The 15,258-nt window shown below is 44.6% G+C and overlaps 1 protein-coding gene across 4 annotated transcripts in view; it reads left to right on the top strand.

The window, feature by feature from the left end:
- Positions 1-15,258, top strand: part of LOC105473032 (natriuretic peptide receptor 3) — an 87,486-nt gene that overhangs the window by 62,063 nt on the left and 10,165 nt on the right. For all 4 annotated transcript variants that reach the window (XM_011726592.3, XM_071099053.1, XM_011726591.3 and 1 more), the window contains exon 4: positions 13,687-13,822. In XM_011726592.3, the coding sequence (XP_011724894.2) occupies positions 13,687-13,822 (136 nt within the window). The remainder of the gene's footprint in view (positions 1-13,686; positions 13,823-15,258) is intronic.

Here is a 15,258-nt window from a genome sequence, read left to right as displayed (position 1 = left end):
TGGCCCCCACTCTCTTCTGGCTTGTAGAGTTTCTGCTGAGAGATCCACTGTTAGTCTGATGGGCTTCCCTTTGTGGGTAACCCGACCTTTCTCTCTGGCTGCCCTTAAGATTTTTTCCTTCATTTCAACTTTGGTGAATCTGGCAATTATGTGTCTTGGAGTTGCTCTTCTCGAGGAGTATCTTTGTGGCGTTCTCTGTATTTCCTGGATTTGAATGTTGGCCTGGCCTACTAGGTTGGGGAAGTTCTCCTGGATGATATCCTGAAGAGTGTTTTCCAACTTGGTTCCATTTTCCCCCTCACTTTCAGGCACCCCAATCAGACGTAGATTTGGTCTTTTTACATAATCCCATACTTCTTGCAGGCTTTGTTCATTTCTTTTTCTTCTTTTTTCTTTTGGTTTCTCTTCTCGCTTCATTTCATTCATTTGATCCTCAATCGCTGATACTCTTTCTTCCAGTTGATCGAGTCGGTTACTGAAGCTTGTGTATTTGTCATGTATTTCTCGTGTCATGGTTTTCATCTCTTTCATTTCGTTTAGGACCTTCTCTGCATTAATTACTCTAGCCATCAATTCTTCCACTTTTTTTTCAAGATTTTTAGTTTCTTTGCGCTGGGTACGTAATTCCTCCTTTAGCTCTGAGAAATTTGATGGACTGAAGCCTTCTTCTCTCATCTCGTCCAAGTCATTCTCCGTCCAGCTTTGATCCGTTGCTGGCGATGAGCTGCGCTCCTTTGCCGGGGAGATGCGCTCTTATTTTTTGAATTTCCAGCTTTTCTGCCCTGCTTTTTCCCCATCTTTGTGGTTTTATCTGCCTCTGGTCTTTGATGATGGTGATGTACTGATGGGGTTTTGGTGTAGGTGTCCTTCCTGTTTGATAGTTTTCCTTCTAACAGTCAGGACCCTCAGCTGTAGGTCTGTTGGAGATTGCTTGAGGTCCACTCCAGACCCTGTTTGCCTGGGTATCAGCAGCAGAGGCTGCAGAAGATAGAATATTTCTGAACAGCAAGTGTACCTGTCTGATTCTTGCTTTGGAAGCTTCCTCTCAGGGGTGTACTCCTCTCTGTGAGGTGTGGGGTGTCAGACTGCCCCTAGTGGGGGATGTCTCCCAGTTAGGCTACTCAGGGGTCAGGGACCCACTTGAGCAGGGAGTCTGTCCCTTCTCAGATCTCAACCTCCGTGTTGGGAGATCCACTGCTCTCTTCAAAGCTGTCAGACAGAGTCGTTTGCGTCTGCAGAAGTGTCTGCTGGGTTTGTTTAGTTTACTGTGCCCTGTCCCCAGAGGTGGAGTCTACAGAGACAGGCAGGTTTCCTTGAGCTGCTGTGAGCTCCACCCAGTTCGAGCTTCCCAGCAGCTTTGTTTACCTACTTAAGCCTCAGCAATGGCGGGCGCCCCTCCCCCAGCCTCGCTGCTGCCTTGCCGGTAGATCACAGACTGCTGTGCTAGCAATGAGGGAGGCTCCGTGGTTGTGGGACCCTCCCGGCCAGGCGTGGGATATGATCTCCTGGTGTGCCTGTTTGCTTAAAGCGCAGTATTGGGGTGGGAGTTACCCGATTTTCCAGGTGTTGTGTGTCTCAGTTCCCCTGGCTAGGAAAAGGGACTCCCTTCCCCCTCGCGCTTCCCAGGTGAGGCAATGCCTCGCCCTGCTTCAGCTCTTGCTGGTCGGGCTGCAGCAGCTGACCAGCACCGATCGTCCGGCACTCCCCAGTGAGATGAACCCAGTACCTCAGTTGAAAATGCAGAAATCACCGGTCTTCTGTGTCGCTCGCGCTAGGAGTTGGAGACTGGAGCTGCTCCTATTCGGCCATCTTGCTCCGCCCCCTCAGCTGTATCGGTTTTGTTCTTTCTTAGGGTTACTCTGTTTTGGTTTTGCTTTTAGTCTTAGGATGAATTGTTAGTCTTTGGACATAGTCTTGACTCATAACGTGTAGTCCTTTTGTGGAGTTTTAGTGGAAAGTCTGAGGCATTCCCCAATTTCCTCTAGCTTGGTGGAGTTCAAACTCCAAACTCTCTTCTGTGCAGAGGGCAGCAGTTCAGATGTTCCTCAACTTCTCAGCCTACCCTCTTGCTACTGGACTCCTGATGTCTCCCTTGTGCATGTGCAGTTTAGGAATTAACCAGGGACTACAGAAGTTTATGAAAAGACTTGGGTGCTCCTTTCTCTGTGGCTCTGTTCTTCCCAGGAATTACCCCTTGATACCAGCTCTCACCTATCTCTTCTGATCTTTAAAGCCAAGAAGCTTGTGACCTTCTGCTTGAGTGCCACCTGCCCCCTGCTTCTGGGACCAGGGGGTACCCTCAAGGGAAAAGCCCTGTCAATTTAGTTTCCAAATAGTGTTGTCTCTTCTTTTGAGGGTCAAGTCTCTGCTAGCTACTGTCTGCATTTGGTCAATTTCTAGTGCTTTCAAGTAGTTCTTCAAAAAAGAATTTGGCCGGGTGCGGTGGCTCCTGTCTATAATCCCAGCACTTTGGGAGGCCGAGGTGGGTGAATCACCTGAGGTCAGAAGTTCGAGATCAGCCTGGCCAACATCGTGAAACCCCATCTCTACCAAAAATACAAAAATTAACTGGGTGTGGTGGTGGGCGCCTATAGTCCCAGCTACCCGGGAGGCTGAGGCAGCAGAATTGCTTGAACCCAGGAGGCGGAGGTTGCAGTGAGCCAAGATCACGCCACTGCACTCCAGCCTGGGTGACAAGAGTGAGGCTCCATCTCAAAAAAAAAAAAAAAAAAAAAAAAAAAAAATTTTGTCCAGGATATAGAATTATTTTTGGAGAGAGTTAATCTGATACAAACTATGCCACCAGTACTGGAACCCTCTTTTTAAAAACATAACAATATTTCTACTAATCACACCAAAAAGTTGCCAATGATTCCTTAATTTTACCCAAATGTAGGGAATCGAGTTTCTGATGATGGAGATAATATTTAGTTTAGCTTTTTTTTCTTTAATAGCAAACTTGATAGAAAAGCTTTCTTAAAAAATGAATTTACTCATTCACTGGCTGAGAAGCATATTGTTATTAGGTTGGTGCATGAAAAGTGATGGCAAATACCGCAATTACTAATAGTTATAGCATGACTGTCCTTATCTTGGTGTTAAAGCCTGGAAATCTTCCCCTTGGCAGCAGCTGCTGAGCCAGTTTTATAGTAATCTCAGGTATTCAGGACACAGTCAAGAGAAAAGAAGTATGTGACAAAGGCCTCTGAGCAGCTAAAGTAGATTTATAATCAATTAATTTTATCACAGGGGAGTCTTTCAAATCCTCACTCAGAACCTATTTACCCTGAGTTTAAGTACAGCTATAACAAGCCTTGTGATTTCTCCCCCTGGCTTATAGAACATTAGTGGGAGTGAGTGAGAGTGGGGACGATGGCATGCTACGGGCAGGCACAATGTCAGTGGCAGGAAGTGACTGGTGACAGCAGCATTAACTCCAGTGAGTGCAGTTTCTGTATTTGACGCAGGGCTAGGTCCCAGGGTAACAAAGACACTGGAGGTTTTGCTTGTGCATCAAGGAGCTTGTGCAGTATCAGGGTACGCAGATGTGCAAAAGTGCAAAATGGGCTGGTGAGTGAAATAATAACAAACTTTCACTGAGTGCAGTTATGGAAGGAAGGAGGAATTGGATGGTTCAGAGAAGACTTCAGTGAGAAGAACTTTGCTGGCTCACATAAGGTTGATCTCTGTCTGTAGGAGTCTTTGGAGGATACATTCGACACATTGAAAGGAAATCAAGTGGAACTTATAAGTAAAGGCACTATTTTCAAAGCTATGTTTAGGAAAACCTGCAAAGGACGGTTAAGAACCCCAGGGCCTATGAGCATGGTGGGAAGCTGTGACCACCCCTAGACCAGAAGGAGCAAGAGGAGGAAAAGTTACCAGAACTGCAGGGCCTGTGGCAGTTGCGGAGAACTGCCTGTGGCGTCTGGTCTGGGAGAGCAGCCCCTGGCATCCCACCTTTATCTCCTCTGCCCTCTCACCTCCTGCTAATACAACCAGAAGCCAGAGGAAGGGTGGGGGGTGCCCATTGGTGCTGTGGGTATATGTCGGCTTCCCAGGGCACAGAGATGGCTGGAGAAGGGTGGGAAGTGAACTGGAGGGGTAACCTGAGAATAGCCAGCAAAGTTGAGTAGAATTTTGTCTTAGGTGACACATGTCCCTCGGGGAGGAGAGTCCCAGCCCCAGAGCTAAGGTGTGAAGTATCTCAAGGCATGCTCAGAGAATCCAAGTGGTTTTGTAAGAAGTAGGGCACAGAGTTCATCTGGGGGGTGGCTAGCAATGGACAGTGTTCCTTACCCTCCTGAAGCATTTAGACTGGATTTGTGAGCTGTTGAGATCCCTAGAGGTCCCCAGCAGGAAGGGGACCAGCAGCCAAGGGGAGAAAGCATGGCAGGAAGGAGTGAGGGTCGTCAGCTCATGTTCCACCAGTGCGGACGAAGAAATAATATCTGAAAAACACAAGTCTGGTGTCAGCATTGTGTAGATAGCACAATCCCCACCTCAGTAGTGATGGAGGCGACTGGACCGTTCATGATCGTAGCCTTACATATCACAGTCAGCATATTTCTGTTACCAAGGCAGCAATGTCTGTGGTTCATTTTAGGAGCATTTCCAACCAAAGGTCTTTAGATTACATAAAAAGTTTTGATACTTAGAGAAATGATATTAAGGAACCTGGAAAATTTGCTTATTTGAAACATCTTTTTTTTCCCCTAATGAGATAAATGAAGTTTTGCTACATTTATTATTATTATTGTAATTTATCAAGGCTATTATTATAATTATCACTCCAGAATAAAGAACTTAATTTATAAGAAAAAAACAAACAACCCCATCAAAAAGTGGGCAAAGGATATGAACAGATACTTCTCAAAAGAAGACATTCATACAGCCAACAGACACATGAAAAAATGCTCGTCATCACTGGCCATCAGAGAAATGCAAATCAAAACCACAATGAGTTACCATCTCACACCAGTTAGAATGATGATCATTAAAAAGTCAGGAAACAACAGGTGCTGGAGAGGATGTGGAGAAATAGGAACACTTTTACACTGTTGGTGGGATTGTAAACTAGTTCAACCATCGTGGAAAACAGTATGGCGATTCCTCAAGGATCTAGAACTAGAAGTACCATACCACCCAGCCATCCCATTACTGGGTATATACCCAAAGGATTATAAATCATGCTGCTATAAAGACACATGCACACGTATGTTTATTGTGGCACTATTCACAATAGCAAAGACTTGGAATCAACCCAAATGTCCCTCAGTGACAGACTGGATTAAGAAAATGTGTCACATATACACCATGGAATACTATGCAGCCATAAAAAAGGATGAGTTCATGTCCTTTGTAGGGACATGGATGCAGCTGGAAACCATCATTCTCAGCAAACCATCGCAAGAACAGAAAACCAAACACCGCATGTTCTCACTCACAGGTGGGAATTGAACAATGAGATCACTTGGACATGGGAAGGGGAACATCACACACTGGGGCCTATTGTGGGGAGGGGGATGTGGGAGGGATGGCACTGGGAGTTATATCTGATATAAATGACGAGTTGATGGGTGCTGACAAGTTGATGGGTGCAGCACACCAACATGGCACATGTATACATATGTAACAAACCTGCACGTTGTGCACATGTACCCTAGAACTTAAAGTACAATTAAAAAAAAAAAACTTTCAAAACCAAAGTCATCGTATTTCATAGTGAGTGCTAGTTGGAAAGCATTTAATCAGTAGATCTTTTATTACCTGGTGGAGTTACTCATGTGTTTAGCTGCTGTGTGAGGTAGGACATTCATCCTTCATGTCTGGCTTATTTAGAGGCATCTTTGGTGAGTTCACGACTTAGCAGAAATCCTGATTCCCTTGACCCGATTCTTGAGTCAAGCTGTTGTTAGCTGCTTGTTTAAAGACTAGGTTGAGATGAGGGACAATTAGTTTGTTGTCTCATGTCCTGTTTTGCCCTTTCTCTTCCATCTTCTGCCATGTCATTCCCTCTCCAGGTGCAGGTTCTGTCCCTCCCTCACCCTGATGATGGGTTGGAGGTCAACTCAGTCACAGCAACTGAAGGACATTGTCAGTTTTAGTCTTGTGTCATTTGTCTCTCTCAGTGTACATGCTCACTTGTAGAGCCACCCAAGTATTGGCCAATTAAAAACACAAACTGGAGCACAAAACTGTTTTCTCATATTTGCTGGCTTAACAAATGTGTCAATAGGATAAATGTTATAACTGGGCAAGCCAGCTTTAGACTCTTAAAAACTTGCCCACTCAACGTTTTCTTGAGTTTTGACCCCATCCACTGACCAAGATCTCTTTTTCCTGTTAGGATGTTAGTCAGACTCCCCATCTATGAATGTTTTGTAAGGTGCAACAGAACTCAAGCTATGTTTACATAACTCCTAGCATATAGTAGGTGTTCAATAAAAGTTGGCTATTATAATTATTGCCCAGCAGTGAAGAGAACTGCTTGACTTTGTTTAATTTAGTATTTTGTAAATCTGCTTAACCAAAATACTGCTATTTCTAGAACCATTCATTAACATTTCAAGGAATGCTACTGTTCTGTGGAATACAGCTTGGGAAACTCTGAATTAAGAATTGGACAAAATTAAACTGTTGGAGTTGGGGTTCTGGATCTTAGCTTAGTCCTCACCACACCTTGAAATTGCTTAAATAAAAACAGGGAAGTTTCATTTTAGGGTATAAAACAGAAATTAAAAAAAAAAAGCCACCTGTATAAAAGCCTGTATTTTTGTCCATTTATTCTTTGTAAACACATCTCTAGGTGACTCGAAAAGTTCAAGGGAAGCTGTCTGAAGTTCTCAGGACCAGTTTAAGAGGGTATCGTGAAGTCAGAGAAATTAGAATTATATGCTCCTTCTGATTTTGGCCTATCAGAAGTAATAAAGCCAGAAATTGTACCCCTCCTCTTTCCCTGTCTCCACCTCCCTTTGACCTGGTCACCCCTCTTCCTGTCTGTATTGCTGCCTGGCACAGTTGCAGGGTGAGTGGGATGCCTGCTCCTGCTCCTGTTCCTGCCCTTCTCCTGTTGGGTTTTGGTTTATGCCTTTGCCCACCTCAACTTCGTGCCTTGATAGGACACAGACCTCTGGGAAGAGAGGCCTGCATGTGTCCCGAGCAGTCTTATGGGGGTTGGGTCACCAGCCTTCCAGAAGCATGTCTGGTTGGCACTGGTGAATCGTCAGGGCCTAGGACAGACATCACTCACTTGCTCATCTGAAGGCCAGGAACGATTATGTCATTATGTGTGTGCATTTCTCAACTAAGCCTTCAAGAGGGTGATGGGATGAGAAGCATCTGTATATGACGCATGTGTGACACATCCAAAGGGCAAATATATCAGATGACCATCTTCCCTGTGTGAGCCTTGGGAGAATTTTCAAAAGTCATTCTCACGTACTTGTGCTCCATACCCACCAATTCCAAAAATCGATGCCCACGGAGATGTCCTCGTTGCTTCCCACGAACAGGACCAGCGTTCCTTGCTGAGGTGTGCTCATGCCTCTGGATTCAGCTCTGTGACCCTCTGCTGTCCCTGTCATTGTGGGAGGTGAATGAGGGCTCTAACTCTACCTAATGATCTTCCTAAGATTGCTTTTGTTTAATGATCCAGTCTGTTCTAGGCGATGAGAGGGAAAACAGTTTGCAGGCAGCCCCACCTCAGGAAGGTCCAAGTTAATTTGCCAGCCCAGGGCATTGCTACCAGTGCAGAACTGAGCCCATGATAGGGACAGTTATTTGGGAAACTTAAGTCAGACCCCACCCTAAATAAGTTCTAACTTCGGTCTGTGGAGCAAGAAGTATGCCAGAGGGTTCAGCGACGCTTCCGCTATGCACAGAGTTGCAGAGGAAGACCCGGGCTCTCTCCCTGTGGTGTTTCCTGACTGTCAGCCACCTGCCCTTTGCATTTTCCCAGAGTTCCACTGGGATAAGGGTGCAGATTTTCAGCTTCACTTTCCTCAAGGCTAAAATACATCATCAAGTGACCATGTGAGAATTCCATGAAGGCAGTCCCTCTACAGAACAGACATGGGGATCTCTGTCAGTAAGAAAGAGATCTCCCTCTGTTTGGTGCTGAGGAGGTTGTGAGGCTGCTCGGTTTATGGCAGTTGCTGCTGTGACCCTAAATTGTACACTTAATTTCATGATTGAAAAGGAAATTGAACAAAAATAGATACTCTATTTTTAAAGTCTAGGTACTGTATTGTATTTGTAAAGTGTTCATCAAATGCGGAATGTTCTTTAACCTTCGTGCTATGCACACGGCGTTCCCAGACCACTTCCTTCTGCTATCTACCACCTCCAGAATGAAACTGGACCAGTTTCATCTCAGGTCAGAGAAGGTGGTCTGGCCATTGTTCACTATGATGAGGGACAAACCTGTGATGGGCCCATCTCCTCTCTGACCTACTTCCCATCCAAATTTCCCTTTCCCCCATCTCCCCTTCAACCAAAATGGGTGATTAGATGGCATGTCTTTTGCAAGTGATTCTTGAGAAATGCTGCCTGGCACCCTCAGTTTCCCTTCTTTGCACTGGGAACCACCAGTCTGTGGTAGGGAAGGTAGAACTACTGTGTGCTATGCTTGAGTTCCCGTGAACACCAAAGGCAAAGCTCCAGGACAGCCTAGCTAAGCATTGAACTCGGTCACTTTCTTCCAGCAGCCTCTGTCTGAGAGCTTGACAGCCTTTCTCAGATATCCAGCAACCCCAAGAGCTAGACCACTCTCACTTTACAGAACAGCTGAGGCCCGCAGCGTTCTATGCTGACTTGTTTGGAATGCAGGCATTGAGGAATTCATCTGACTATGAATTTGCGTCTCCAGAGAGAAGTGAGAGCGACGTGGCTCGCTGCCATGGTTGGGAGCCAGGCTGTGAGCAGCAACACTTTATGATCAGTTAGAAAATAAACAGCAGCAACAACTTGATTTCTATTCAGCTCTCCCCATGATAGAGGATCTAAAAAAACACTAATAAATCAATGTGGCTGGCAGGTGCTATCAGAGAGGAAGGCCGGGGCAAAAACAGTGTTCTTCCATTCTGGCCAGCTGCAGAGGACAGAATCAAGAGAATGGAGATGACGGGCCTGGCACGGTGGCTCATGCCTGTAATCCTAGCACTTTGGGAGGCCGAGGTGGGCGAGTCACTTGAGCTCCAGTTTGAGACCAGCCTGGGCAACATGGTGAAACCACATGTCTACAAAAAATAAAAAAATTAACCGGGCATGGTGGTGCACACCTGTAATCCCAGCTACTTGTGGGGCTGAGGCAGGAGGAGCACTTGAACCGGGTAGGTCAAGGCTGTAGTGAGCTGAGATTGCACCACTGTACTCCAGCCTGGGTGACAAAGTGAGACTCTGTTTAAAAAAGAGAAAGAAAGAGAGAAAATAGAAATGAAAGGAATGAGAGTTTATGCCTTCTTGTCATGCTATCTTCTTTTTGCAAGAATAAGTGGAACATGGTGAAAGCTTTTCATCTCATTGGAAGGCCACTTGATTTGATAAACAGCACCAATAATGATTACCCTGGAGCATGGTTTTCAGCGAGGCCCGTGTCACAACTTAGCAACTTGCATGCACATAGCTGTCTACCTGTTTGTAGGTAGCAGTGGTGCTTTTTGGTGGAGATTGGAAACTGCATTGTTCTCTTCTCCCCGTTTTCTGAGCATCTAGTAGAAGAAATGGCTGCATGTAGGAACTTAGTTAAGGCTTATGGCTGATGATAGTAAGGAAAATTTCCTGGCAATAAGGGATGCTAATTACTAGAACAGGTTGCTCCGTGGGGGAATCCCAGCTGTTTACCTGTGATAGCTAACAGCATCATGACCTGTGTTGGTCAGGACTTGGACTTTGAGGTTCAAGGGTTGTTCTGTCCAGAGGCAGGGGGCGTATTAGCTGACCTTGTTCCTTTCAGCCTGGAGGGCCAATAGGAAGTGTTCCTAAGCCAACTTCATACTTGGGGTTTTTTTTTCTCCCTTATTTTTTTCTTAATTTGCACGTCTAATTTTCAGTGTCTACAATGTGCTAATGGGCTTTCCACCCACTAAAAATCACGTGTAGATGTGAGAATGTTCTGGAGAAAAGCCGGTCTCTGGGGCTTTGCTTCTGGCTTGAGGTTCTGTGAGGTAGGTGTTAGGAAACCTCCCCCGCAGTGGGCCGGGTGCCAGCAAACCTCAGCGGGGTCAGCAGCTCTTCTGATAATTTTGGCAGGAGAGGGAGACACTCAGCCACCCTGAGAAGAAAGAATGTATATTTTGCGATCCATTTGCAAATCAAGCTAGAATGCATTTTCAGAACTGGGTGTGTATTCAGGGCCTGTCTATTTCTTTCCACCATCAAACCTGCGAGGACAAAAGTAACTCAAGTTCAATATAACTCAAGTTCATTGTTCTCCACCACATAATCTTTCTTCCTATCCTGGATTGTAGCGGGGCAGCTCAGAAGGCATGTCAAGAAGGAAGGAAGGGGAAGGGCAAGACAGGATATGGTAATGGGGCGCACAGTCAGTGCTTCGGGTGATCAACATCAACATGGTGGTCCTGGGTTAGGATTTCGAGGAGGCGACGGAAGGAGGAGGATGAGAGGGGGATGGGTGATGCCTGGTGGCTGGTGCTTCACAATTTAAGCAAGGCGTGTCTTGGGAACCGCAGGAACAAGGAACTTGCAGGGCACAACCCTTGTACAACAAGGACAGAATGCAGGAAGGCTGAGGAGAGCAACCAATGCTCTTCGGGTCTTCAAAGTAACAAGGGGATTTGATCAGAACTTTCTGAGGGCACCTGGCATCTCCCACAGGCCATGACTCTGTGATTCTCTGACTTTCCTCTGGAGCTGGCTGGCTTCTGTAAAATTATCAAAGAGAAGATAGACCTTAAACTTTAAAAAAATGTGGCCTGAGAATGAAATTATACCGCTAAAGTTCACTTATTAAAATTCATCAGCATGAAGACTTTCTCAAGCCATAATGACTTCATGGCCTAAGTGGAAATTTCATATTCCTTTGGAAAATCAAATTGGCATAGCCAAATGAGCAGAAAATTGTCTTTGACTTGTAGATGTTATTTCTACATTATTTTTCTTTGCGTGAGAAACTAATCACTCACTCTGACACTTAGGCTTGACAGCTAGGAGTAAGAGTCAGAATCTGTCAGTTGCTTCCATGGAACTGTTTGCGGTGTTTTACGTGCACTGGTTCATTCAATCCTCAGAAGAGCTCTCTGAGGTGAGATGGTACTAAACCCCCACTTAACAGATGAGGAAATGGAAGATTAGAGAGATTAAGTAACCCATCAGGGCCAAGACTGGACTGTGTGTCCAGCCAGCTAATTCCAAACTCCTGCAAATCATCAGTCTTTCCCACTCTCCACCTCTTGCAGAGGGTCAACAGATGACCACTTGAACTGCACCTGTCATAGTAGGGTGGAATTAAGAGCTTGGTGTTGTGGAACAAAGAGAACTGTCTACTGTCTGGGGCACAAACAACATGAACACTAGCCTTCTCTCCCACTGAGTGTAAAATGGGCCAATAACACACATGATAACTGTAAGAAAATCACTTATATATTGAATACTGCTGTTAAGAATTTGAAACTAAGCAGGATCTCTAGGTTAATAATTCTCCATCTCTAGAGCGTCACAACACCAAAAGCTAACAGTGAATGCTGACTCTGTCAGACACTCTTTGAAGTCTTCTACATTTTTTCATTTGTTTAAACCTAACGGCATCCCCATGAGATAGGTACTGTTATTTTTCTCATTTTCCAGATGAGGAAACCAGAACACAGCTAGGAAGTGGCAGAGCTGGAAAGGGCGTCCAGGATATTTAACCATTAGGCTAAACTGCTTCTCAGCACTAGTTTTTGGCAAACATGAAATATCTGCTTCTGGGATGCAAACAGGAGTTCCCATCCTAGGGGTGGGATAAGGTTAAGTAGATCCAGTTGCCGAGCTGTATCTTGTGAATGTTTGTGCACCTGAACCAGGTGATGCAGAAGGTCAGTTGCAGCTGTCTTCCCACGAGGTTTCCTTCTAGAGATGGGGCGGGTAGTGGGGTTTCCCCACTAAGCCATGCCAGGTGGTTATCTACAGAATGCCCAGTTCATTTTGCATCATTGGCATTTTGTCTTTGACATTTTCTTCTGAAATGAGAAGGCTTGGACTTTTTGTACTTTTTGTACAGAGTTTGTTTGTAAGCCTCTTGGTGTTTCAAGATAGAATCTGCTCATTCATATCCAATGAATGTTATAATGGGTTTAAATGTGGTATTAGAATTTATCAAAGGTTGCTTTTAATGTAGGTAAGGGGTGAACTAAAGTGATTAGATGCCTGCTGAAGACAGTCCAAGTTCCTCAGTGTGGTCTCCAGATTCTCGATGATCTGACTCTCCTTACCTCTCCAGCCTCCTTACCTCTCCATCTTGGTGTGACCCTGTTTCTCTTGCTTCCAGCCTAGCAAAACATTTGCACTTCCCAAAATACACCAGGCTGTCAGAATGTGCCCTGACTCTGTGTCTTTGCCCCCACCTGAGAAACATCTCCTCATCTTCAAAACTCAGTTCAACTTTTTTCACTGCTGTTAAGCCTCTCTTTCCCGCCCTTCTCCAACCCATCAGACTGACCACTCCCATTTTGGTATTTGTACTGTATTCTGAACAGACCTTGAACACAGCACAGACTCCAACACTTTAAAGCCCATAAAATATCATGATAGCATTGGCTTCTGTTAGTTGGGAATTTGATATGTGCCAGGCATGATAATACCAAGCATTTTATTTAGCAGACTTCTTGCAACCACCTCTTGAAGCAGGCATTAGTCTCATGGTCAATATATAGATGAAAAGAACAAAGCTCAAATAGATGAAGTGACTTCCCCCAATCCACATGACCAGTGTCTATGTTTAGGAAACTTTTAAGTTTCCTGAGGGCAAGGGCTAGCTTACTTGAGTCAGGGCTCAACTGGGATATACCAACAGTCCAAGCCTGTTTTCCATTCCTGTCCTTGGAGCTTGGCAGGGAGTAGGGATAGGGAGTGGTTAGATGTACTCAAAACACAAATTGGAAAGAGAGACTAAGACATTTTTACTAATGGGAGAGAGGACACAAATGCTAGGCAGACAGGCAGAAGTTACAGCATCTACTCTTCTTTGCACTTATAGCACCAGCACTCTAGTAGGTATCAACAGTTGTTAAATATAAACGAATGGATCTCTACTGTTCTTTCGTTATGCTCCACATTCAGAGCATGAAGAGATCATGGGGCTGTTGAAGATGGAGAAGACCTCAAAGGGGAGGCTGAACTCACATAAGCTTGAGATAGAGGCAGATGTGGGGAAGGAGGAGGGGACTTGTCCAAAAGGGACCGTTGGCAAAGGTGGGCACACTTGAAATTCTTGACCTGGTTAACAGGTACAGTTTTCTTAACTTCTGTAATAGGCTTTCCAAATTCCCCAACTGGGGAAGGGCTTTCCCCTCTGAGTCATGCCAGGAAAGTCATGGCATGATTCTTGTTAGTGCCCCTTCTGCCCACCTCTGCCATGGCTAACAGCCCTCAAGTCTAACTTGTTAACCCTTTGGATTGCTCATCTTATTCCTGACATGAGTCAGTCATGTGGTGTTTTGGCTCACGCATCTGGGGTTTTCTTTTCAGGTTAACATGTTTGTTGAAGGATTCCATGATGCCATCCTCCTCTACGTCTTGGCTCTACATGAAGTACTCAGAGCTGGTTACAGCAAAAAGGATGGAGGGAAAATTATACAGCAGACTTGGAACAGAACATTTGAAGGTAGGGATTCCATCTATAATCAATGACATGGGGCCAATTGAGCTGCTGATTTTCTGGTTCTGGTTTTCACAGTTGCAGCTGTGAGGCCTTTCCAGCTTCTTGCTTTTCTCAGCTATAAAGCGGCCCATCTCATAGGCTTGTTGTGCCAATTAAATGAGTTAATACATGTGAAAGTGCTTTGAAAAAGCCCCACTGAAAGAGGAAAGGCCTTGTCTCCTGATTACTTAGGTAACAGCTCTATGCTTCTTAATATTGCATTGAACACAAGCCTCATGCATGACAGGACAATCAGTTTGTGAAGAGTTTTGTGATGATTTTAAAACCAGTATTAATCCCAGATATACATTCATGTGTTCAGACTATGTTGGTTTTTGTGAAACGCAGAAAACATTAACTGTCACAGTTAAACCTGTTGGTTTGAGATGATTAGCAGGTCCAGTCGAGCCTGTGTTTTTTTGGTTTTTGTTTTTCGTTTTTTTTGAGATGGAGTTTTTGCTCTTGTTGCCCAGGCTGGAGTTCAGTGGCACGATCTCGGCTCACTGCAACCTCCGCCTACTAGTTTTAAATGGTTGTCCTGCCTCAGCGTCCTGAGTAGCTGGGTTTACAGGCACTCACCACCACACCTGGATAATTTTTGTATTTTTTAGTAGAGACAGGGTTTTACCATATTGGCCAGGTTGATCTCAAACTCCTGACCTCAGGTGATCCACTCGCCTTGGCCTCCCCAGCTTTCTTAATAACAGGGAAGTATAGGAAAACAACAAAAAATGGCCCATAATCTCATCTCAAGCAACCTCTGTTGGCACTGAAAAATAGTACAAGATAAGACTATGTTTGGCTAGGAAATTTAAACAGTACAAAAATGTGCAAATTGAGAGGTGAAAGCTTTCCTTCCCAACCTAGTCCCCTCTCCCCACTGTGAATCACTATTAACGATTTCCTATGATTCTGTCTACAAATATTTTAAGTCTTCTGCCAGCACATATGCATTTGTATATCTTATCTTAAAATTTGCATGAAAGGGGTCATAGTATGAATGCTATTTTTCATCTTAGGTGTTTTACTTGTATGTCAAGTTAAAGAATTTTCCATATGAGAACTCACTGATCCAACACATTTTTAAATGACAGTTACATATTTTTCTACTGTATGGCTGTACAGGAATTTCTTTAACCAATCTCCTATTGATGGACACTTGTAAAGTTGTTTACAATTTTTGCTATTATGCAATATGCTGTCACAAGCCTCTTGCACATCTTGAAGAATTTTTGTGAGTCCTTCCAACAGGGAACATTCCTACTTGTGGGATTTCTGGGTCCAAAAGTATGTTGGTGCTTTTTAAAGTGCATTAGAAATTGCCAAAAAGCTTCCAGAAAGTTCTGCTAATCTATATTCTTGCTAACAGTGTATTTAAGAGTGCTAGTTTCCTCTCACCT

The sequence above is a fragment of the Macaca nemestrina genome, chromosome 6 (assembly GCF_043159975.1).
Source record: "Macaca nemestrina isolate mMacNem1 chromosome 6, mMacNem.hap1, whole genome shotgun sequence".
Classification (NCBI taxonomy): Eukaryota; Metazoa; Chordata; class Mammalia; order Primates; family Cercopithecidae; genus Macaca; species Macaca nemestrina.
Note: the sequence above shows the minus strand (reverse complement) of the source record. Positions and strands in the feature narration are given on the sequence as shown.